The sequence below is a fragment of the Rattus norvegicus genome, chromosome 6 (genome assembly GCF_021556685.1).
Source record: "Rattus norvegicus strain SHRSP/BbbUtx chromosome 6, alternate assembly SHRSP_T2T, whole genome shotgun sequence".
Taxonomy (NCBI): domain Eukaryota; kingdom Metazoa; phylum Chordata; class Mammalia; order Rodentia; family Muridae; genus Rattus; species Rattus norvegicus.
The window spans coordinates 103,266,040-103,289,027 of NC_141539.1; the positions used below are offsets into that span (position 1 = coordinate 103,266,040).

At 40.7% G+C, this 22,988-nt stretch overlaps 1 protein-coding gene across 25 annotated transcripts in view; it reads left to right on the plus strand.

The window, feature by feature from the left end:
* The first annotated feature begins 10,425 nt into the window (after nt 1–10,425).
* The window catches only part of Ccdc196 (coiled-coil domain containing 196), a 132,890-nt gene continuing 120,327 nt past the window's right edge, over nt 10,426–22,988 (plus strand). For 4 of the 25 annotated variants that reach the window (XR_015622095.1, XR_015622096.1, XR_015622097.1 and 1 more), the window contains exons 1-8: nt 10,441–10,466; nt 11,320–11,530; nt 13,248–13,352; nt 13,458–13,610; nt 14,783–14,879; nt 16,955–17,032; nt 17,211–17,294; nt 17,753–17,831. Coding sequence is in view for 10 of the 25 variants with exons in the window: in XM_087554274.1 (XP_087410400.1) it covers nt 13,306–13,352; nt 13,458–13,610; nt 14,783–14,879; nt 16,955–17,032; nt 17,211–17,294; nt 17,753–17,809 (516 nt within the window). In the remaining 15 variants the exon portion in view is untranslated. 25 annotated transcript variants of the gene reach the window in all.

The window sequence follows — 22,988 nt, forward strand, 5'->3', positions numbered from 1 at the left end:
ATCAAGCCTGACAACCTGAATTTCTTTTTCGGGATTCTCCTAGTAGAAAAGAGATCCCATGCCTGCCAATGATCTTCACATGTGAACATTAGCATATGTACCCGTTCATATCTGTGTAGTCACAAATAATGAGCCGTGTGAGTGCACTGTTCCTGGAACTGGAGTTCCAGCATCTGTAAGCTACTATGTGGGTGCTGGAGATGTTACCCGGAGCCATTGAAAGGGCGTGGTCAGTGCCCTTAACATTAAGCCGTCTCTCCAGCCCCTGATAAGTGTAATTTTAAAGATAGTGATAGGTATTTGTTGATTCCACGGGGGTAAGATTACTCACTAGCAATGTGATGCTGATAAATGAATAACAACCTGCTCTCGAACACCAGTTTGGACTGTTGGTCGGGCTCCGTAATATAGGAACTCCCATCACAGATAGTTACCAACCTAAAGCCACCAGATAGAGAACTGCGTGGGCGGGCGTGGGGGGAGGTGATTATTTCGCAGGTCAATGTGAGCTATCTCGGGCACAATGCTGGCCGTGGAGTTATATGATATTGTGATTAGAATTCATATATAGTGACAAGAGAAATTCAACTAGTCACTGATTAAGCTACAGCATCTAATTACGTCACAAGAAGCCTGGACCTTGCAGTTCAAAGGCTGCTTTAGGATCTCACAGTTCCTTCATCTCAAGGTTTTTGATGTTTTTGTTTTGTTTTGTTTTGTTTTGTCCTTTTAGGGTTGGGGTTGGAGAACTTTTTGGCTTTCTCATTCACTGTGGCTAAAGCAGCTTCATATTTTTTGTCTTTTTAGGACAGTACCCAAAGTAGGGAAGAAAGTAAATGAAATGTTTGTTCTCTTTAATTTCTTTTTCTTCTTTTTCTTTTTTTTTTAGAGAGAGAGAAATACTCTTGCCCAGAAACGTCAACAGTCTTCCCTTTGTCTCTCATTAGCCAGCACAAAATCACATGCATATCCTTAGACCTCTTTATCACTGGAAAAGAAAACCTGAATTGCTCCACCTGGCTCAGACAAGCTGTAAGTCTGACTCTAGGACTAGACGTAAGGAAGTGAAGTGGCAAGACTGTACATTAGTGACTGCCACATGTGACACATGAAAAGTTCTCAACTGAAAAAATGCTGATGCCTTCAACTCTTAACTCCAATTTGATTTAATAACCATTGGATCTGTTCAGTGAATAAGAGAATAGAATACGTCTGTCTCTTAGGATCTCATGCCCAAGGAAGGGTTCATGGGAAATGTCTCAGCATAGCTACTAACTTACTAAACCTTTTAAAATCCTGTTTTTCTAGGGCAGACACAAAGTTTTAAATTTTTATTATTTTATTCTATGCGCATGTGTGTGCACGCTCGTGTGTGTTATCTGCATATATGTCTGGGCACAGGGTGTTTATGAGTGTGTGTGTTTTATCTGCATATGTCTGTGCACCATGTGTTTGTGTGTGCAGAGTGTTTGTGGAAGCCAGAAGACAATAGTTCCCCTGGGACTGGAACTACAGACAACGAAAAGCTACCACGTGGGTACTAGGAATAGAATCTGAGTCCTCTGCAAGACCAACAAGTGCTCTTAACCACTGAACCACCTTCCCAGCCTATGTTATCTATGTCATAGTTTCCAAAGAAATGTTATTTAGTTAACACAAACCCCTTAAATCAAGTTTTATGTCTTTTGGCCACAGGAATAAATAGTTCTTAATGAATTACAAAATCTAGAGTTTACTAGTCTAATCCAGATCTTTTATTATTGTGATATGTTACTAAATAATGTGTTTTAGTTTATTTATTAGTAAACACTGCTTCATTTATAGATTAAGTTTATAAAACATGTACCCAAGTAATAAAATTTCATTTACTTAAAATGTTCTGTAAATCATAATGTCTTGTTAGTTAATTTTGTAATATTCAGAGTTTGCTATAATGTACTCAAACTAAATTGACTTAGTGTCTTAAACAGGACTGAAGAATTGGGGTGTGTGTGTGTGTGTGTGTGTGTGTGTGTGTGTGTGTGTATGTGCATGTGTATGTGTGTGTGTGATTCTTGAGTTTGTCATCAGAACTATAAAGTCATTAAAAAATAAAATCTCTGCTCTGATACTGTTTCTATGTATGTTTCTAATTATTATTTATAGTCGCCTTAATTATTTATTTGGAAATGCAAATGAGAAAGTCCAGGAAATGCTGATCTACAGAAGAAAGCCTAACTATGACAAATGTCATCTTCCTTTTAGCATCTGACGTTAAAGAAATATAAAGGCACATAATAATGCTTTTAAAAAATTATAGATCACTATTACTAAATTAAAAATAAAGCCCTAATGGGAAGAACTCTAGGCCCTCCATTTCCGTTGAAATGGCATGGGAACAAAAGCCACAGCTAAAGCAAATTTAGAGAATTAGTTGCTCTGTTTCAACTCCCCAACTACTTTTTATTTCATTCATGGAATATGACTGGATTGCTGAATTTGAGACACATTATATTTCTCTACACCTTGACAAATGCTGCCTTTTATCTGCTTAGTGCACGCTTAGTCTGCAGTCTCCCTGTAATGCCTAAAGGTGGATATTATTATGCTTTCAATCGGAAATGTCCACTATAGTCCCCAGCTTAGGCACTATCTTGAAATCTGGGGAGCTTTTCAAGGGTGGGGTCCAGGTGGAAGAAGCAGGTCACGAGTAACCAGCTTTCTCGGCCTTCTCTCTGTTGCCACGTGAACAGCCATCGCCGCGTGCTCCCATCTCTATGAGCTGAGCCCGTCTGCAATACCCTCCCTTTTCAGCACGGGCTGAAATCTCTGTGAAACCATAAGTCAAAATGAAAGCTCTCTCCCTTCAATTGTTTCGGCGTGTGTTTTGGTCACAACAGTGAAAGGGTGAATAATTCAAATTAAAAATACATGTTGCTTTGGGTTGGATTTTGTTTTTTGAAGGTGTTACCTGCCATTCACTGGACACATCAAATCGGAATTCATCAAGCTAAGAAATGATATCAATATTTTAGGCAAAAATACAGTTTAATTTTCTACATGTAAATGCTCCTTTTGAGAACTACCTCGATGCAAAATGAAAACCTTGGAACGGGAAGAACAAAAAACAAAACATGATGTTGAATTGACTTTCCTACATATGCAGGCTGCAGGTCAAACGTAACTCACAGATAAACAACTGGCTCATGAAGCCTTCAAAAGTCAAGAGATCACACAAAACATCTGGGCTTCTATTTTCTCTTGAAAACCATTAAGAACTGACAGGACTGAGTCTCCATTTTTGGTGGAGCTGAAGCCCCACCCTCATACCTCACTGTGTACAAGGCCGCTGTAGCCTTCTAAGCCCACATGATCCCCAGGTTACAACTTTCCTATCCCACCCAGCTTCGAACATTTAAGATGTCTGACTGCATTTGGCATATGCCTGTGTGAATGTCTCACTGACAAGGACAGGGCCTCATTGCCTACAAAGAGCATCCTTCCCATAGTGACAGAAGGAGACTTGCATCCTTTGCAGGCTCTAAAGAATTTAAACCTGGCAAATCCTAAGAATAATTTTTGGTGTCTCATTTCTCTGTATAAACTTAAGGCTAGGCAAATCTATATAATTGGATCTGAAAAATGCAAGATGTGGGGGAGAGAGCAATCAGAACACATTATGTACAAGGATGAAACTGTCAACGAAATCAACAGTAAAAACTGTAGGACAAACAAATGGTTCTTGAGTTCATTTCTAGCCTTTGTTCTTTACCAAGATTGTTGTCATGGATTCTTAAAAGATTTAAAGTGTGTTTGGAGAAATACTGGCACCTTCATAGTTACCATCCTATCGAGATCCTTCTAGATCTTCTTTCGGGTATATTCTGTGTACATATAAACTCTCACGCTGCATCTTGAGAGATCTCATTTGCCATTTACTATTGTCGCACAGTTCCTTGATGGGGCTGAAGTCGGGCATCTAATGTCAGTCACCTCCAAATGCTTTACGTCCCTTTACCAGACTGTGGTCCTGAAACGCCAGTGTGCCTTGCAGAGGAGGGCCCGGACACTGGTGGTGGCCAGGGAGCGTTCAACACAGAATCGTGTCCAGAATAATTTTCTTTGCAAATGCTGGGATGGCTTCCTCCTCTGCAGCAGAACTCAGGGCATCTAAGTGAAGAGTGAAAGTGCCACACAGTACAGTGCCCAGAAGCAGCTTTTCTACAGACGGCCCAGAAACAAAACAAAACAAAACCTTGCCAATGTTAAGCTTTTCTGCTGACTCATCGTGATTGAAGAGGAAAACTTGAGGCAGTTTTTCCTGAAGGCAGATCCACGGAATTCATGCCAGAATCACAAGGGAATGCTTGTTAGAGCCTCCCAGGCTCCAGTGAGAACCTCTGGGGCCTGAGCCTGAAAGTCCATAGTTCTCACAGGTTCCCTCAGGGTATTCTTAAATCCCAACAGAGACGAAAAATAAATAAATAAATAAATAAATAAATAAATAAATAAATAAATACCTTCTGCCCTACAACCATGGCCTCTAAGATGGTTTGCTTATGTACTACAGGAAACTTTTGAAAAAGTAGAAACCATTTCACATGTTTTTCAGTTGACATCTAAAATGTTTTAGATTTTAGGGCTGGCAATGTGACTGTGACTCTGCACTTAAAAGCTTTTGCCATGAAAGCCTGACAGCTTGAGATCAATCCCTGGAATCTATATACCGGTGGGTGAGAACTGATTCCAGCAAAGCTGTTCTCTGACCTCCACATGGTCCCCTGACCACACATTCATAACAAGATAAAAATTAAATATTTTCATGGTAATTTTAAATAGGTACAAAAATATAATTTCTGGAATGTTATGATATTTTCAAATAAAATTTTCCCTTTCTTTTTTGTTTTGAATTTTTGAGACAGGGTCATACTACTGGTTGTTTTGGTTGGCATAAAACTATTCAGACCAGGGTTGTCTCAAACTCACAGACAAATCTTTCTTGTAATCATTCATATTTAACGAATCATATATTGCTCCTATCTGACAATACGTAAATAATAGACCCTTCTTCAGCAGTCAAATATTGTTGAAACCAGATCATTCCCTGCTTTAAAATACTACAACAGTGGTTGTTCAGGCTTGCCCTGGGTAGCTCCCATGTTACAAGTAGCATCTTCCTCCAATTTTAATATCAAACATATCAGGCTGAGGAGAGGGTGTGACAGACTCCCCTAGACCTGTAAAGAGGGTGATAGTCCCCAACAACCTAATGTAATGTGCACATCAAGGAACCAGCAGGCAGAGGACTCACAACTATCCCAGAGGCTTTGGCTCCATCCCCACAGTTGACGCAGCCTCTGTGCCCGTTTATCTGTCTGGATCCAGTATTGTACAGTGATCCTATTGTCTCCATGGTCCTCTGTTAGACCCTTATGTCACTCTCTACCAGACCCTGAGGCTTCTCAGCTCTGACCCAGGTACCAGGCCGCTAACTGGATTTGTTCATTTATTTAGCAAGCCGCAATGAGTCTCTTCCCATCTGTAACAACCAGCTCCTCTTCTCAGTGGGGTCTCCTCTCTGGAACTTCTTGGACTTTGTGGCAGCCTCAGGGTCCTCTAGTATGTAGCCTAAGAGTCGAAGAGGGGGACATCTTTTAGCGTACATCTCCACAGAGAGAGACAAGTGCATCTGCTGGGCAGCATGTAATGTATGATCTGGGGGCTGATGTTAACAGTCAAAATCGGAATAGAAACCCCTGTGTATTCCTTGACTAACAACCAAGGGAAATTGAGGCTAGTTGGCAAACTACAGCTAAGGAAACAGAAGTAGCTTCAGAATTTATTATTATTCAATAAAATCTGACATTGTAGAAAGATACAAATCTTTTGTTCGTAACAAAAGTTTAAACCATTTCAAAGGCAGTTTCTAAGGAAGACAATTTTTAAAATATTAAAATAAGCATTTTCTTCCTAGTTTGTCCGTGCATTTGCACTTATTCCTTGAACAAGATAGGTTTTTAGAATTAATTACATTCATACTGTTTGTATTACATGTAGTCCTCACTGCAGGGAAAACTTGTTTATACAAAGAAGTAGACTGAGATGGAAGATGTTTGTTATAGCAGTGTCTTTCAGATGTTTGAAACTCCTGAATTATAAGCCAAAATTCAAATAGTGATTCATTATCAATATTTAATTCTGATAAATGTAAGCTTGTAGTTCCATTAGATATTCCTTCATTTTGCTGAAAGCAAAGAACTGAAACATTAGACTTCCTGGTCACTAATGGTCCTTCACTCTTCCTAGTCCCAACACCAACATTTTGAATTGCAATTTAAAAACATTACAACATGCACAGTATGTGCTCACTAATAAGTGGATGTTAGCCCAAAACAGGGTACAGAATACCCAAGATACAGTCCACAGAACTCAAAAAGTCAACAAGCTGAAGGGACCAAGTGAGGATGCCTTAGTCCCACTTGGGAGGGAGAAGAAAGCAACCACAAGTGGGGAGGGAGGGAGGGATGGGGAGAGAGGAAGGAAAGGGGATAGGGGTAGGGGGAGAGGGGAACATGATCTGGTATTGAGTGGGGGAAAAGGACTGAAGCCCCGAGGGCCAATAGAAAGAATAAAAACAGGCGGCCTTGGGAGGAACTTGGTAGGACGCTCACGAATGTACCAGAGACCTAGGAAGAGAGAGATCCCCAGGACTCAAAGGGGGGAACCTAGATGAAATGTCCTACAGTAGGGAGAGGGAACTTATTGAACCCACCTTCAGCATCAAGTGAGGGATGGGGTTGCTATTCCACAGTCAAAGCTCTGACCTATAATTCTTCTTGTCTGAAAGAAATGCAGAGAAGGAAATGGAGAAGAGCTTGAGGAAAAGAAGGTCCAGGGACAGACCTAAAGCAGGATCCAGCTCAAGGGGAGGCCCCAAGACCTGACACCATTATTGAGGCTATGGAGTACTCACAAAAAGGGACCTATCATGACTGGCCTCGAAAAGACCAACAAGCAGCTGAAAGAGTCAGATGCAGATATGTGTGCCCAACCAATGAACAGAAGCTGCTGACCCCTCTGGTTGAATTAGGGAAAAGCTGGAGGAAGCTGAGGAGGAGGGCAACCCTGTAGGAGGACCAGCAGTGTCAATTAACCTGGACCCCTGAGATCTCTCAGACACTGGATCACCAACCAGGCAGCATACACCAGCTGAGATGAGGCCCCCAACACATATACAACAGCAGAGGACTCCTGGGTCTGGGTTCATTCAGAGAAGATGCACCTGACCCTCAAGAGACTGGAGACTCCAGGAAGTTTAGTGTGGGTGGGGGGGCACCCCGTGGAGACCAGAGGGGGGAGGAAGGAGGTATGGGATGTGGAACCGTTGGGAGGTGGACCAAAGGAGACTAAAATCTGGAGTACAAAATTTTTTTAAAAATTAAAGAAAGAATATTACACACTCTCAAAGAAAGTCACTGAAGTAAGATTCAAGATGGTTGCGATGTATCCCATTCTTTCTGTAAGTGAGCAAAATGCATTTGGAAGGGGAAAGTGGGAATTAGACTGAGAAGTACTCTCAGGCACATCCACGTAGTAGAGTATTCTTGTGAATTTGAGGATTCAGAAAAGGATTCTCTAAAACATATCCTTCTCTTTATTTCTTTCTTTCCATGGCATGTCTCTGCATGTGTGTGTGTGTGTGTGTGTGTGTGTGTGTGTGTGTGTGTGTGTGTGTGTGTGTAGCGGGGTGGAAAGCTGTGCCCCCATCTATGCACTGGGGGACTGGAGATGTCTGCTCTATTACTCTCTGCCTTATTCCCTTGAGACAGGATCTCTCAATAAACTGGAGTTGTCTTGAAACCAGCAAGCATCATCAAGCCTTTGTCTCCATATTGTACAGTTGGGGGTTACAGGTATACACAGGGCCATGTTTGGATGAGTTCTGGGATTTGAACTCAGGTCTTCATACTTAGCCATTTTCCAGCCCCTGCAAATCTTTTCCTTGAAAAGTCTTTGTGGAAGTTTATACACTTGTTTGAAGACCATTATACCAAGAATCTGGAGACAATAAGATAAAGTATTACTTTCAAAGAACCAAACAAAAACTATCAGGAGTAACAGAAATTTATCTCAGCTACCTCGAATATTGGATTCTCTCTAAACGTAGGTATAGATTAGGTTGGAGCAATTATAAAAACAGCTCCGCCAGGGATCGGGCGCACTGAAGAGCTAGCGTGATGTTTAAGAGTATACACGGCTCTTGCTGAGAAGCCAAGCTCAGTTCCTAACATCCGGCCAGAGAGCTAACCACCAACCACCCATCACTCTAACTCCCCAGTGCCCTCTTCTGGCTTCTGCAGGTATCGCACCCATGTGCACATACCCACACATGCACGTACAGATAAAAATAAAAATAAGAGTGTGGGGGTGCACTCAATTCTAGCCTCTGGGAGGCAGAGATAGTTGGATCTCCATTAGTTCAAGGTCATTCTAGTCTGCATATCAAGCTCCAGGACACCCAAAGCTGAAGCAATAAATTACTTGTAAAAAAGGGGAAGAAGCCAAAAAAAAAAATGATGATGACAAACAACACAGAATTATAATTCCCTCCCACTCTTCCTCCCTCTCTTCCTTTCCCCCTCATCTCTCACATTAATATGAAAATAATTGCCTCTACTTTTGGAGACCTGACTTAATTAGACTAATTTGACTTTCCGCTGGCAAAACTAACACTGAAATGGTTCAGAGTTCTCTAATTATAGAGCAATCACGCCTTTTCTTAACAGACACTAAAACCAAAGGCTATAACGGTGGATGAAGTCATTGTGAATAACCTGTGGTAAGGCCTATTTTGAGGTACCACATGAATTTCAGTGATTATACAGTGAAAGGAAGCAAAAGATACAAAGTTCCTGCAGAAGACATTGTGATTGCTGCTATGATTATCCAACTGGTGATGAAGTTCCCCAAGTTATTTCATAAGATGTGCCTCCATTACTCCGACCTCTGTTCTTCTATTCCACATTCCTCAATCTCAACTCCTTCTTGATTGTTCTCTCTCAGCCAACCCTGTAGGGACAATTTTTTTGCAGCCTATTTTAATAAACACTCAATCTGTTCTCTTACCCACCACCCACCAGAGGTGGTGGGAAAAAAGTTATTAGGATATGGCAGAAGTGGACCTGTTTAGCTATAGTTCTTTGTGGGCATGTTCAGTAATCTTTGTCAGCAGTTCAGTCCTGTAGCAAACACCAAATACGAATCAACACCTTCAATCCAGTCCTCTTGGCAGGCAGACACCATGTACAATCCAGCAGCTGTATAGTTCAGTCCTGAAGAAACTCCAAGAACTGACCTGAAGCAGCAATCTGCAGGGACCTCACTGGCAGTTCTTTGGACAGTTTCTCTCAATGGTGGTGTTACCACAAGCAGAGCTCAGCAAAGCTATGTAGGACAAACCAATATATGTCCTTACCGAAGAATAGCAAGGTGGAGCAAACCAAACCCATGCCCCTGCTCCCATTGTGTGTGGGATCATATTTATACTACTTCATCACCTATTTTTGTGTCTGAATTAGCAAGGCATCCTTTCCCCTATGTGCTCCAGCAAAACATCATTTGACATAAGTGACTTTCCAAAGAAACTAGAAGTTTCCACTTCACAACCCCTCCTCCTTTTTAATCCTGAATACCCTGAAGACTTAGGTGGACCTTTTGATGAACACTCACCAACATTCTCAAAACCTTCCTCCCTGAATTTCCGCTTATTGGTTCTGCCAAGTTCAAGCCCAGAATCTGCCAATCACCTTTCTCAACTATAGTTTCCAGTTCTCCAGCTACTGATGGGCAAAACTGTATACCTGCTGATTAATAGCATGACAGATCTTCAACTTCTAAATCCACCTTGACGTTTAGCACTGCATAGTGATATTTCTGACTTTTTTTCTTCTTCTTTTTCGGAGCTGGGGACCGAACCCAGGGCCTTGCACTTGCTAGGCAAGCCCTCTACCACTGAGCTAAATCCCCAACCCTGATATTTCTGACTCTTGCTGGTTGGCTTTCTTCTCCTGCGGCTCAGGGGCAAGTCTAAAGCTCATGACATCACTCTCCTAGGGTTTTCCCACCAAACGCTGCCAATCATCAAATGACCTACTTTCTACTTTGAGTTCCTCCACTTTTAATGATCGTCTAAAACTCCCCCCTCCCTTCATCCTGCACTCCATGCTGATACAGAGCATCGGCTAGCTCCTCTCAATACGACCTGGCTTCTGTGTCAACGGATTGCTTTTGTTAAACGCTTTTCACTATACTATTCCCATACACCGCTAGAAGGTAAATATACTCCTTGGAATTCATATTCCAAGTTGAAGAAATGGACATTAGAATGTTAGGAAATAAACACAGCTGATTGGCTGTGGCAAAGACTACCTCAGAAAAGCAAGTGTTCTTCCTCTCGGAATCATTCACAAGCAAGGGCAGAGAAGAAGGTGAGTTGGGATGCTGCTTGCCCATTAAATGTTTTAATATTCTATCGCAGTTCTGCCTGCCAAATGTCACAACATGAAATTTAAATAGGCTATACTTCAGTGAGCAATGCCATTTTTGTCCTTTGCTATCTGCCACCACCTGCCACATATGTAGTCTAAGATACTATCAATAATAACCAGTCCATCCATTACCTCCTTTTAACAGTGAGAATTTTACCTCCCCTTCATTCAGTTGAAATTTTTTGTGGACATTCCTAGGCCAACCAACCTGAATTATTACTAACATGCCGTAGTTTTTCTAATTTAATATTTCTGTCACATACAACCTTCAAGTGACATTTGAAAACTTTAGAAAAAGTGTTTGTAAGGACTGTCTGAAAAGGAGCTTTGATGTAGAGGATACTTAGGTTTGTATTCTATCTAACCCAGGGCAGATCCATGTTTTGCGAGACTCTGGTAATACATAATTTGTGAGACGTCTCTATTTTCAAAAGCGATTTTAAATTCAGAAAAAAATGTTCAGAGCCTTTGGAAGAGACCTTGAAAATGAGAGGCTCTTGTGATTAAGCCTTACAGATATCAGTTTAAAAAAAAAAATCTGGCCACTTAATTGGGGCATTCAACAAACCCAAACCAAGTAAAATCTCACTAGATGTGAACACCTGACATGAGCCAGGCACATCACATATTAATGCTCACAACACGCTTCCCAGGTCAATATTTTATTCTTTTATGAAAGTGGAAACCTCATCAGGCTCAGAGAATTCTAACACATGCTCACAGACAGCCCACTGCTCACAGTGAAGCTGATACTCAAACCAAGTTCTGACAAGATTTTGCATTTTTTTTTCAGTGCAAAGGTTTGCCTTTCAAATTTCCCCAAAGATAAAGGACTGAAACTACTTTGGAAAAAACTCCTCGAAAAGTGTTTGGTCAGTGTTTGAAACAGCAAGCCTTAAATTTTATCCGTGATGTCACATAAAAATGAATTCATAAAACTTTTTAAAGGGCACATTTAAAAATATATGGTTCCTTGGACTGTCTTCTACTTCTTAGTGGCATAGGTAAGGAAAGTGATTTATTTATTTATTTATTTATTTATTTATTTATTTATTTATTTATTTTACAACCCAATATCAGGCCTTTCTCTCCTTCCAGTATTCCCTCACTTAAGTCCTCCCCCCATTCCACTCTAGGTATCACCCCCACTAATTACTTCCCTTCCTCCTCCCCACCATCAAGTCACTGGGGACTATGCACATCCTTTCCCACTGAGGCCAGATAAGGCAGTCTGTTTAGGGGTAGAGGATCCACAGGCAGGCAGGCAACAGGCTCAGGGACAGCCCCTGCTCCAGTTATAGAGGACCAGCATGAAGACCAAGATGCTCATCTGCGACATATGTGCAGGGTGCCTAGGTCCAGCATGAGCTTGCTCTTTGGTTGGTGATTCAGTCTCTGGGAGCCCCCAAGGGTCTGGGTTAGTTGACTTTGTTAGTCTTCCTGCGGATTCTCTTTAGATCCCTCAATCCTTCTCCCAACTCTTCTGTAAGACTCCCTAAGCTCCATCTAATGTTTGGATGTGAGTCTCTACATGTTGGGTGGAGCCTCATGAGGACTGTTATGCTAGACTCCTGTCTGCAAGCATAAGAGAGTATCATTAATAATGCTAGGATTAGCTCTTGCCTACGGGATAGGTCTCAATTTGGGGCAGTCATTGGTTGGCCATTCCCTCAGTTTCTGCTCTGTCTTTTTTTCCTTCACATCTAGTAGGCAGGGCACATTTTTTGGGTCAAAAGTTTTATGGGTGGGCTGATGTCTTATCCCATTACTGGGAGTCCTGCTGGTTACAGGAAGTCACACTTCAAGATCTATATCCCCCCATACCCCCTCTACACACACACATACACACTGCTAGGAGTCTCGGCTGCAGTTGATCTTAAGCATCCAGAAGATGTGTGGTTCTGATGCAGGTAGAGGAACAGGGTCAGAACTGATCTGTGGAGGTGAGCTTAGGAAGGATAGCCTTCCAGAAAAGAACCTGGTTGGGGAAGACACCTGACAGTGTTGGATCTTCCCAGACTATATCATCTCCTTACATGCCCAATACTTTCCCCTTGACATCATATCAAAGTTGTTTTGTGTTGGCTGGGCTAGTTTTGAGAGACAGTCTTGCTACATAGCACAAGGCTGCCCTAAACTTTTGATCCTTTTTTGCTTCTGCCTCCCTAGCGCTGGGATTATAGGAGTGACTCGCCACACCCAGCTGACAGATGGAGTTTTAAAGATGGGGGTAGGGGGTGACAACAGTTCAACCATTCCTCCATTACATCATAGAATTTGCCAGTTTAACCTCTATCCTTTTAAAAATGTTGGTTAAAAGTGTTTTCCTTCCCCAAGCTCCCAGAAATGGGTGATGTTATCTTTTTATCCTTTTATCATGCACAAAGGTCTGTTACCATAGGGTTAGTGAGTTCTTCTTAATAAATCGCCATTTTCTAACCTAACAGTAATTTTATAAGGTAAGCACTCTCGCCGTGACTCTATCCTATTCATTCAAAGATTTCAGAAGAAAACTTTGGGTTCTTGGCTAAACCTAAGACAAGAGTTAATATTGTAGTTAGGGTAATTTCAGTACAGTTTGAACAGTTGCTGATGCCACTTAAAAGTATCTGCTGACTTTGTGGTCTTGGTGCTATTGTGACCTCAGCTGTAGTTGAAATCAGTCCAATGCAATAGGAGCTCTAACAACAACAGCCCCAAAATGCTGTCTTAACTGCACAGGGAAAGGAGGCACATAGTTTCCAGAAGGCCTCTTTATTGTTAGGCGTTTCCCTTCAAGATGACAAGTGGCGCAAACTCTTCAGAATCTGGTTTGTCCTCAAAAAGGTGAGTCTCTAGTAGGGGAAGCGAAATGGCAGCTGCCTGGGGGGGGGAGGGGGAAGGGCTGGGAAGGCCCAAGGTACGGATAGATCATTGTATCTGTCCTCACAGGAATCCTAAAACATATGACAACTACTTGAAAGAATTGAACGAGGACTTAAAGTTAAGGAAGCAGGAACTTCTAGAGATGCTGAAACCTCTGGAAGATAAGAACAATCTCTTATTGCAGAAGTTAATGGCTAACTTGGAGGAAAAGCAGAGGAGGTAAGGGTCCCCGTTCAGTTTCTTTGAGGTAGAAAGTCCGTAGAACGCAACCACCATAGGATTAGTAATAAGTATTACTGGTTTGTTTTATTTATAAATTTGGACAATCAGCTCCAATAGAATAAAAAGAATTTCCCACTGCAAAAGCAGGACATATAGAAACCCTTCATTTTAATGTTTTTAAGTATGACTTGGCCCTCATCTCAAGCTACAGTTTCTCTTCCCATATTGCACACCCAAGAAACAGGTGAGCGCCTTTAACAGCATAGCCACATCGATATTATCCTGATCACTGGTGCTTTTGCTATTTGTGTTGGTAGAATCACTTTAGGGTAAACACCTGCTCTTCCTATATTAAGCAGGAAGGTGATGGTTTCTTTCTGAGTCTAGGAGCTCTTTGGGTTAGGGAGGTGAGAATTTAAATCTTTGCTGGGAAATTGTTCCTACAAACTTCCAAGCCTCTGCTTCCTTTCTGATCACAGGAAATATCACTTCAGTTGGTCTGTCTTCTTTCTATACCCTCATCATTAGCACTTAGGAAACTCGGACTTGAGGAGAATGAAACTCAGCGGTCAAACACCAGCTGTTTGTAATCCAGCAATATAGACCCCTCTTGGAGCAAGAGAGCATGTTAGATCTGGCATTCTACTCAGATCCAGGGAGGAAAAAGAGCAGTAACACAAACATAAACTAATGACTGCCTTTAAATAGTATCCTTCTCATAGTCAGACTTGATACTAATTCATATTTGGATACTCACAGGGGTAGAAGGAAGCAGACAGATGTGTGACAGGGAATAATTCTGGAATTAATTTGAAAGATGTCAAAACTTTCAATTTCTTCTATATAGAGGCAGAAACACTCCTTCCCTCAAGTCATACACACTAAAACATTCTTTTCAGAGGGTGGAAAGCACTTTCACTGGCTGTTGGAGACCTAAGTTTTGAATATTAAAGAGCACAGAATTCATTACTGAGTATATACCCTCAACTAAGGTCAATTGGGAATGGAATCATCCCAGGGACACTTGCGGTGTTCAGGACCTCTCTAATTCCTGCGTTTTCAGCTTCCTTCGTTGAATCTCCATGGAAGAATACTCTCTGGCTGATTGCAGATATTAAGTTTACCTTTTAAAGGGCTATGTATTCAATGGTTTCTCTCTCTTCTTCTAGTCTGCAGATCATGAGGCAGATCATGGCCGGGAGGGGAGGTGATGAATCTTCAGTCGAGGAGCTTATTAAGGAAGCCCAGGAGATGAAGCAGAACCTGGTGAGATGTCATCAGTATATACTAAGGGCATAACTTCTGGAACCGCTGTTGTCACATGGAAATAACAAGTACTCATCTCTGGTCTTTGATGCTTCAAACCTGTATATCTTTTGATCTCTTCCTGTATCTACAAAATCCAAGGTGATGCTAAGGAAATCAGGTTGGATGATGGAAAGAACAGGGGCTAGTTAGCAAGTCATTATTATTACTATTATTATTATTATTATTATTATTATTATTATTATTATTATTATGGTTTTTCAAGACAGTTTCTCTGTGGAATCTACATTTTTGACTTCAAAACGAAACAAACAAAAACAAGGTTTCACTTAGTGGTTGATGAATGTAAGAATATTAACTCTTGTCATTTCTAAAGGATTTAAAAACACCTATCAAAAGAAAAGGTTTGTTTTGGGTTGTAGCTCTTTTTGAAGTCAGTAATGTAAAAGACCTTTAGATATTAGAAGTTAACGATCTAAGCCCTCAAGAGACTTATCGTATGAGAACATCTTAAGAGTTAAGAATTTATTTCTACTGATAAAGTTCATAAACACTATAAAAAGTTATTGTTTGAAATAACTTTTTTACCACCATCACCACCACCACCATCATCGTCATCCTCATCAAAACCATATTTTAGTTTCTGTATGACGTGCAAGGCCTATTTACTGCCTTCTTCTGTGGTTTATTATGTCTGCAAATCCCTTTTCTACCATTAATTAAACAGTTGGTTTTTTCTTCTAACTTACTTAGCAGTCAGACAAACACATCTGTTTGTTTGATTCTTCCTCTTCTAATAGGAAAAGAAAAACGAGATGCTTCGGAAGGAATTGGAGATGCTATGGAACAAGGTGCCTCTAAGGACCTCTCAAAAGTACTGTCCTACAGATAATGCAAAAACAAACAAACAAACAAACAAACCCTCTCATTCCTCTGGCCCCTTACATTCGGCTTTTCACGTCATGCTTCCAGAGATGCTCTATTTGCACAACAAAGTCATATTTTTAAAAACATTCAACGTATTTCAGTTATCTGATGAAAACCCTTTACTGCTCACCTTGCTGTGACTTAATTGGTCTGTACCCATCTTAAAAGTCTTCCTCTCTCTCCATCCTTCTTTCTTTCTTGTGACATGGATTTTTATTATTTTTAATACTATATATTTTGATCGTGTTCCCCCTCCCCCAACTCTTCTCAAATCCCCAAGGCTCAGGGATCTGTACAGAAGACTGTGAGACCAGTGGAGGTGGAGGACATCAGTTGGTCTTCCCAACCCAATAGGAACTCACAGAGACACGAGCGCTCCCCTGCTCTCTCTACAACTACCACAAAGGGCCTCCTTGCTGTATATCAAACTTGTCTTTTCTTAACTGAAGGTCTTCGCTCTTGCTTTACTTACTGCCGCCTACAAAGTCATTTTCTCATGATTACTTACTCTCATCCTTCAGACCTCAGCTTAACTGTCACCTCTTCAGAAAAGCCCTTGCTTTCTCTGTGTCAAACAGAGCCTCCCCGACTTTCTTTTATTCAGCCCCAGTCATGATACTGTTAGGTATCAGCTTATGCTTTTAATTACATTATTTTTAACTCATTTTTGGTCTCTATACGTAATGTTTAACCTTTATACAAGGAGAAATGGACAAGAGCAGTATTCACAATGGCTAACAACACAGGCCTTGGAGTCAGAAAGACCTGGTTTTATCTCTAGTTCCCTGTATTTCTGTAGCTGTATTACCATAAACAAGCGGTTTAACTAAATTCTGTAAGAGAGCCAATGTCACAATTTCATCGATGATAAGAACAATCCCCAGACTTGTGAGGATTCAACAGGAAGGACTGTACTGTAGTGGTGAGAGTAAGTAATAAAATGAGAAGCTTTGCTGTCAGTCGCATATTATATGGGTCCACTTAATAGTTATTACTATAAAGAACATTAAGGAGCCATTTTGAATCCCTGTGGTAGGTACATGATTTCTATTTTGAGCCCTGAGAAATTGCTGACTGGCAGGAGCCAAAGGCCTTGACTTCATAATTACCACTAATTTAAAGCTTTGCCAAAATGTCTCTCTCCACAGACATTTGAGTCAGAAGAGCTCCGTGGTCAACAGAAAGCATTACCAAAAAAGTCCAAGGCAGACATGCAAGATGGGAAGGTGAGTGGACCTAGAATGTTAGACAAGTTGATGCCATACTGTTGGAAGCTGCCCTTCTATAATCAAGGCTAATTTGGGGATCTGGACTTTTGGGGTATATTTGATTTCTGGTCTGCGAAAACACTGTATTTTCCCATCTGGACTTGTCTAACCCTTTATTTCTTATCTTTCCCATTAGGCTCAGAAATCCTCCTTATCACTTTGGAAGGTCAAGAGTGAGTCAGAGAAACCAGACATCGACAAAGTGGGAGACATACGGAAGGTAGACCATCATTCTGAGCAGTAGTGGTTTTTGGAATTGAAATATTAATCTTTAATCTGCTTAAGATATGTTACACCTCTAAATAATGCAGGTACCCTTAGGATACCGTATTTACATTAGACTGGTATTACAGGCTTCTGCAAAATCGTGTTCGTTATCCTAAAGTGAGAAAATCCATACCAACAATGACAATTCCATACACACTGAGCACTTGTTGATTTTCCTTGGAAATCTATTTAGAGGTATAACATCTCCATTCTATCTTTCCAAAGCAAATCATACGCAGAAAATGAAGTGTTCATTCCCTTTAGTCTTTAGAGAATGCATTACATGGCAAGGTCAATTAAGACTGTGAAATAAAAACCAACCCAACAGTGAACCTGTACTATAATTTTGTATAAGGTTGTTTCAGGCTCTTGAAAAAACTGATTTTTATCTCAATTTACTTTGTCACCCAGAAGATCTTTCTTCCATCAGGAAAAGCAACAGAGGAAAATAAAATGGGTCAAATATGAGGAGCAACCCAACATCCTTCAGGTACTAAGGTTTTCCAGGGCTGGTCATGGGATGTGTTTGTTCATACAAATAGAACGTTTAACTGCAATGTGTTAAGGCCAATCCTCCCATCCTCATTGTTTGCTAAAAGAACTGAATTATGTGAGAGCAGAAGTCACATATTTCTGGATTTACTTTGAATATTTTTTAAATACTCAATATTCGATAATTTTGTAGAGTTTTGAATAACTACTTCTTCCCATGCTTTTGATTCTGAGCTACTTCTAATTATGGGAAAAGGACAAATACCATCTTCATAACTCTAAAAGACAAAACCTGAGGGCTTTATTTTAACATCTCTATAAAGAAACCCAGGTAATAGTACATTTAGAAAAGTCAGTGTTATAGGCGTTGGAAAATGCCCTCTTTTGGAAGGGCTTTCATGACAAAGTGATTGAGGTGAAAATTGAAGCCCTGAGGAACTACGAGAAGACCAATGACTTCGAGTTATCCCTGTACCTACAACACGATTTTGAGACAAAGCAAGAAGCTTTGAAGCTTCTGAGGCCTCAGGGTGGGTAGAGTATCATAGGCGCATAGTTTGAGGGTTTGTTTTGTTTGTTAACATAGAAGGTGCCATTATTTAACAGTGAGCACCACAGAGTCTGGCACAAGGTGGTAAGTTAAATGTGATACAGATAAAAAACTTCACGATTATTATTAATGGTGGATTCAAAAGCTATTGTTCTAAGGTAAAGAATCTCCGTGGCAGAAATCAAGTTTTCCTTCATAAAAATAAAGTAATATACCATACCCTTAGGATACACAGATGATAATAGTTAACATTCAAAAAAATTAGTTTCTTGTCCACCTTCACCCCTGAGAACTAGAATTGATCTCATAAATCACATTGGACTAGACAGATGTTTCAGACCTGATGGTGTAGGAGACAGACAGTTGGTAAGGGCTCTGAACTCACCAATTCAGATACTTTTCTGGGACTGTCAGTGATTTCCCCTAAAGATTTTGTGGTTTCGGGGCTGGGGATTTAGCTCAGTGGTAGAGCGCTTACCTAGGAAGCGCAAGGCCCTGGGTTCGGTCCCCAGCTCCGAAAAAAAGAACCAAAAAAAAAAAAAAAAAAGATTTTGTGGTTTCATAGAAGAATCGTAGTAGTTCGGAAAAAGTAAAGTCATGGTTATGATGGGCAGGGAAAGGATTCTTAAATTTTCAAGAATCTATTAATCTGAAGTCTATATTTCTTTTTTTTTCTTCTCAAGATTATTTTATTTTATTTTTTTTATTAACTTGAGTATTTCTTATATACATTTCGAGTGTTATTCCCTTTCCCGGTTTCCGGGCAAACATCCCCCTCCCCCCTCCTCTTCCTTATGGGTGTTCCCCTCCCAACCCTCCCCCCATTGCCGCCCTCCCCCCCCACAGTCTAGTTCACTGGGGGTTCAGTCTTAGCAGGACCCAGGGCTTCCCCTTCCACTGGTGCTCTTACTAGGATATTCATTGCTACCTATGAGGTCAGAGTCCAGGGTCAGTCCATGTATAGTCTTTAGGTAGTGGCTTAGTCCCTGGAAGCTCTGGTTGCTTGGCATTGTTGTACATATGGGGTCTCGAGCCCCTTCAAGCTCTTCCAGTTCTTTCTCTGATTCCTTCAACGGGGGTCCTATTCTCAGTTCAGTGGTTTGCTGCTGGCATTCGCCTCTGTATTTGCTGTATTCTGGCTGTGTCTCTCAGGAGCGATCTACATCCGGCTCCTGTCAGTCTGCACTTCTTTGCTTCATCCATCTTGTCTAATTGGGTGGCTGTATATGTATGGGCCACATGTGGGGCAGGCTCTGAATGGGTGTTCCTTCAGTCTCTGTTTTAATCTTTGCCTCTCCCTTCCCTGCCAAGGGTATTCTTTTTCCTCATTTAAAGAAGGAGTGAAGCATTCCCATTTTGATCATCCGTCTTGAGTTTCGTTTGTTCTAGGGATCTAGGGTAATTCAAGCATTTGGGCTAATAGCCACTTATCAATGAGTGCATACCATGTATGTCTTTCTGTGATTGGGTTAGCTCACTCAGGATGATATTTTCCGGTTCCAACCATTTGCCTACGAATTTCATAAACTCGTTGTTTTTGATAGCTGAGTAATATTCCATTGTGTAGATGTACCACATTTTCTGTATCCATTCCTCTGTTGAAGGGCATCTGGGTTCTTTCCAGCTTCTGGCTATTATAAATAAGGCTGCGATGAACATAGTGGAGCACGTGTCTCTTTTATATGTTGAGGCATCTTTTGGGTATATGCCCAAGAGAGGTATAGCTGGATCCTCAGGCAGTTCAATGTCCAATTTTCTGAGGAACCTCCAGACTGATTTCCAGAATGGTTTTACCAGTCTGCAATCCCACCAACAATGGAGGAGTGTTCCTCTTTCTCCACATCCTCGCCAGCATCTGCTGTCACCTGAGTTTTTGATCTTAGCCATTCTCACTGGTGTGAGGTGAAATCTCAGGGTTGTTTTGATTTGCATTTCCCTTATGACTAAAGATGTTGAACATTTCTTTAGGTGTTTCTCAGCCATTCGGCATTCCTCAGCTGTGAATTCTTTGTTTAGCTCTGAACCCCATTTTTTAATAGGGTTATTTGTTTCCCTGCGGTCTAACTTCTTGAGTTCTTTGTATATTTTGGATATAAGGCCTCTATCTGTTGTAGGATTGGTAAAGATCTTTTCCCAATCTGTTGGTTGCCGTTTTGTCCTAACCACAGTGTCCTTTGCCTTACAGAAGCTTTGCAGTTTTATGAGATCCCATTTGTCGATTCTTGATCTTAGAGCGTAAGCCATTGGTGTTTTGTTCAGGAAATTTTTTCCAGTGCCCATGTGTTCCAGATGCTTCCCTAGTTTTTCTTCTATTAGTTTGAGTGTGTCTGGTTTGATGTGGAGGTCCTTGATCCACTTGGACTTAAGCTTTGTACAGGGTGATAAGCATGGATCGATCTGCATTCTTCTACATGTTGCCCTCCAGTTGAACCAGCACCATTTGCTGAAAATGCTATCTTTTTTCCATTGGATGGTTTTGGCTCCTTTGTCAAAAATCAAGTGACCATAGGTGTGTGGGTTCATTTCTGGGTCTTCAATTCTATTCCATTGGTCTATCTGTCTGTCTCTGTACCAATACCATGCAGTTTTTATCACTATTGCTCTGTAATACTGCTTGAGTTCAGGGATAGTGATTCCCCCTGAAGTCCTTTTGTTGTTGAGGATAGCTTTAGCTATCCTGGGTTTTTTGTTATTCCAGATGAATTTGCAAATTGTTCTGTCTAACTCTTTGAAGAATTGGATTGGTATTTTGATGGGGATTGCATTGAATCTGTAGATTGCTTTTGGTAAAATGGCCATTTTTACTATATTAATCCTGCCAATCCATGAGCATGGGAGATCTTTCCATCTTCTGAGGTCTTCTTCAATTTCTTTCCTCAGTGTCTTGAAGTTCTTATTGTACCGATCTTTTACTTGCTTGGTTAAAGTCACACCGAGGTACTTTATATTATTTGGGTCTATTATGAAGGGTGTCGTTTCCCTAATTTCTTTCTCGGCTTGTTTCTCTTTTGTATAGAGGAAGGCAACTGATTTATTTGAGTAAATTTTATACCCAGCCACTTTGCTGAAGTTGTTTATCAGCTTTAGTAGTTCTCTGGTGGAACTTTTGGGATCACTTAAATATACTATCATATCATCTGCAAATAGTGATATTTTGACCTCTTCTTTTCCAATCTGTATCCCCTTGATCTCCTTTTCTTGTCTGATTGCTCTGGCTAGAACTTCACGAACTATATTGAATAAGTAGGGAGAGAGTGGGCAGCCTTGTCTAGTCCCTGATTTCAGTGGGATTGCTTCAAGTTTCTCTCCATTTAGTTTAATGTTAGCAACTGGTTTGCTGTATATGGCTTTTACTATGTTTAGGTATGGGCCTTGAATTCCTATTCTTTCCAGGACTTTTATCATGAAGAGGTGTTGAATTTTGTCAAATGCTTTCTCACCATCTAATGAAATGATCATGTGGTTCTGTTCTTTCAGTTTGTTTATATAATGGATCACGTTGATGGTTTTCTGTATATTAAACCATCCCTGCATGCCTGGGATGAAGCCTACTTGATCATGGTGGATGATTGTTTTGATGTGCTCTTGAATTCGGTTTGCCAGAATTTTATTGAGTATTTTTGCGTCGATATTCATAAGGGAATTTGGTCTGAAGTTCTCTTTCTTTGTTGGGTCTTTGTGTGGTTTAGGTATAAGAGTAATTGTGGCTTCATAGAAGGAGTTCGGTAGTGATCCATCTGTTTCAATTTTGTGGAATAGTTTGGATAATATTGGTATGAGGTCTTCTATGAAGGTTTGATAGAATTCTGCACTAAACCCGTCTGGACCTTGGCTCTTTTTGGTTGGGAGACCTTTAATGACTGCTTCTATTTCCTTAGGAGTTATGGGGTTGTTTAACTGGTTTATCTGTTCCTGATTTAACTTCGATACCTGGTATCTGTCTAGGAAATTGTCCATTTCCTGAAGATTTTCAAGTTTTGTTGAATATAGGTTTTTATAGTAGGATCTGATGATTTTTTTGAATTTCCTCTGAATCTGTAGTTATGTCTCCCTTTTCATTTCTGATTTTGTTAATTTCGACGCACTCTCTGTGTCCTCTCGTTAGTCTGGCTAAGGGTTTATCTATCTTGTTGATTTTCTCAAAGAACCAACTTTTGGTTCTGTTGATTCTTTCTATGGTCCTTTTTGTTTCTACTTGGTTGATTTCAGCTCTGAGTTTGATTATTTCCTGCCTTCTACTCCTCCTGGGTGTATTTGCTTCTTTTTGTTCTAGAGCTTTTAGGTGTGCTGTCAAGCTGCTGACATATGCTCTTTCCTGTTTCTTTCTGCAGGCACTCAGCGCTATGAGTTTTCCTCTTAGCACAGCTTTCATTGTGTCCCATAAGTTTGAGTATGTTGTACTTTCATTTTCATTAAATTCTAAAAAGTTTTTAATTTCTTTCTTTATTTCTTCCTTGACCACTGAAGTCTATATTTCTAAAAGGGGCCTGTTGTAGAGATCCTACTCCAAGAATGGCAATGTTCTACCAGCATTAGTAACTATGGATTTAACTTCTTCTCAGTCTGGGTCCTAGAGAGCTTGACTGCCTTACAAACACTGCACAC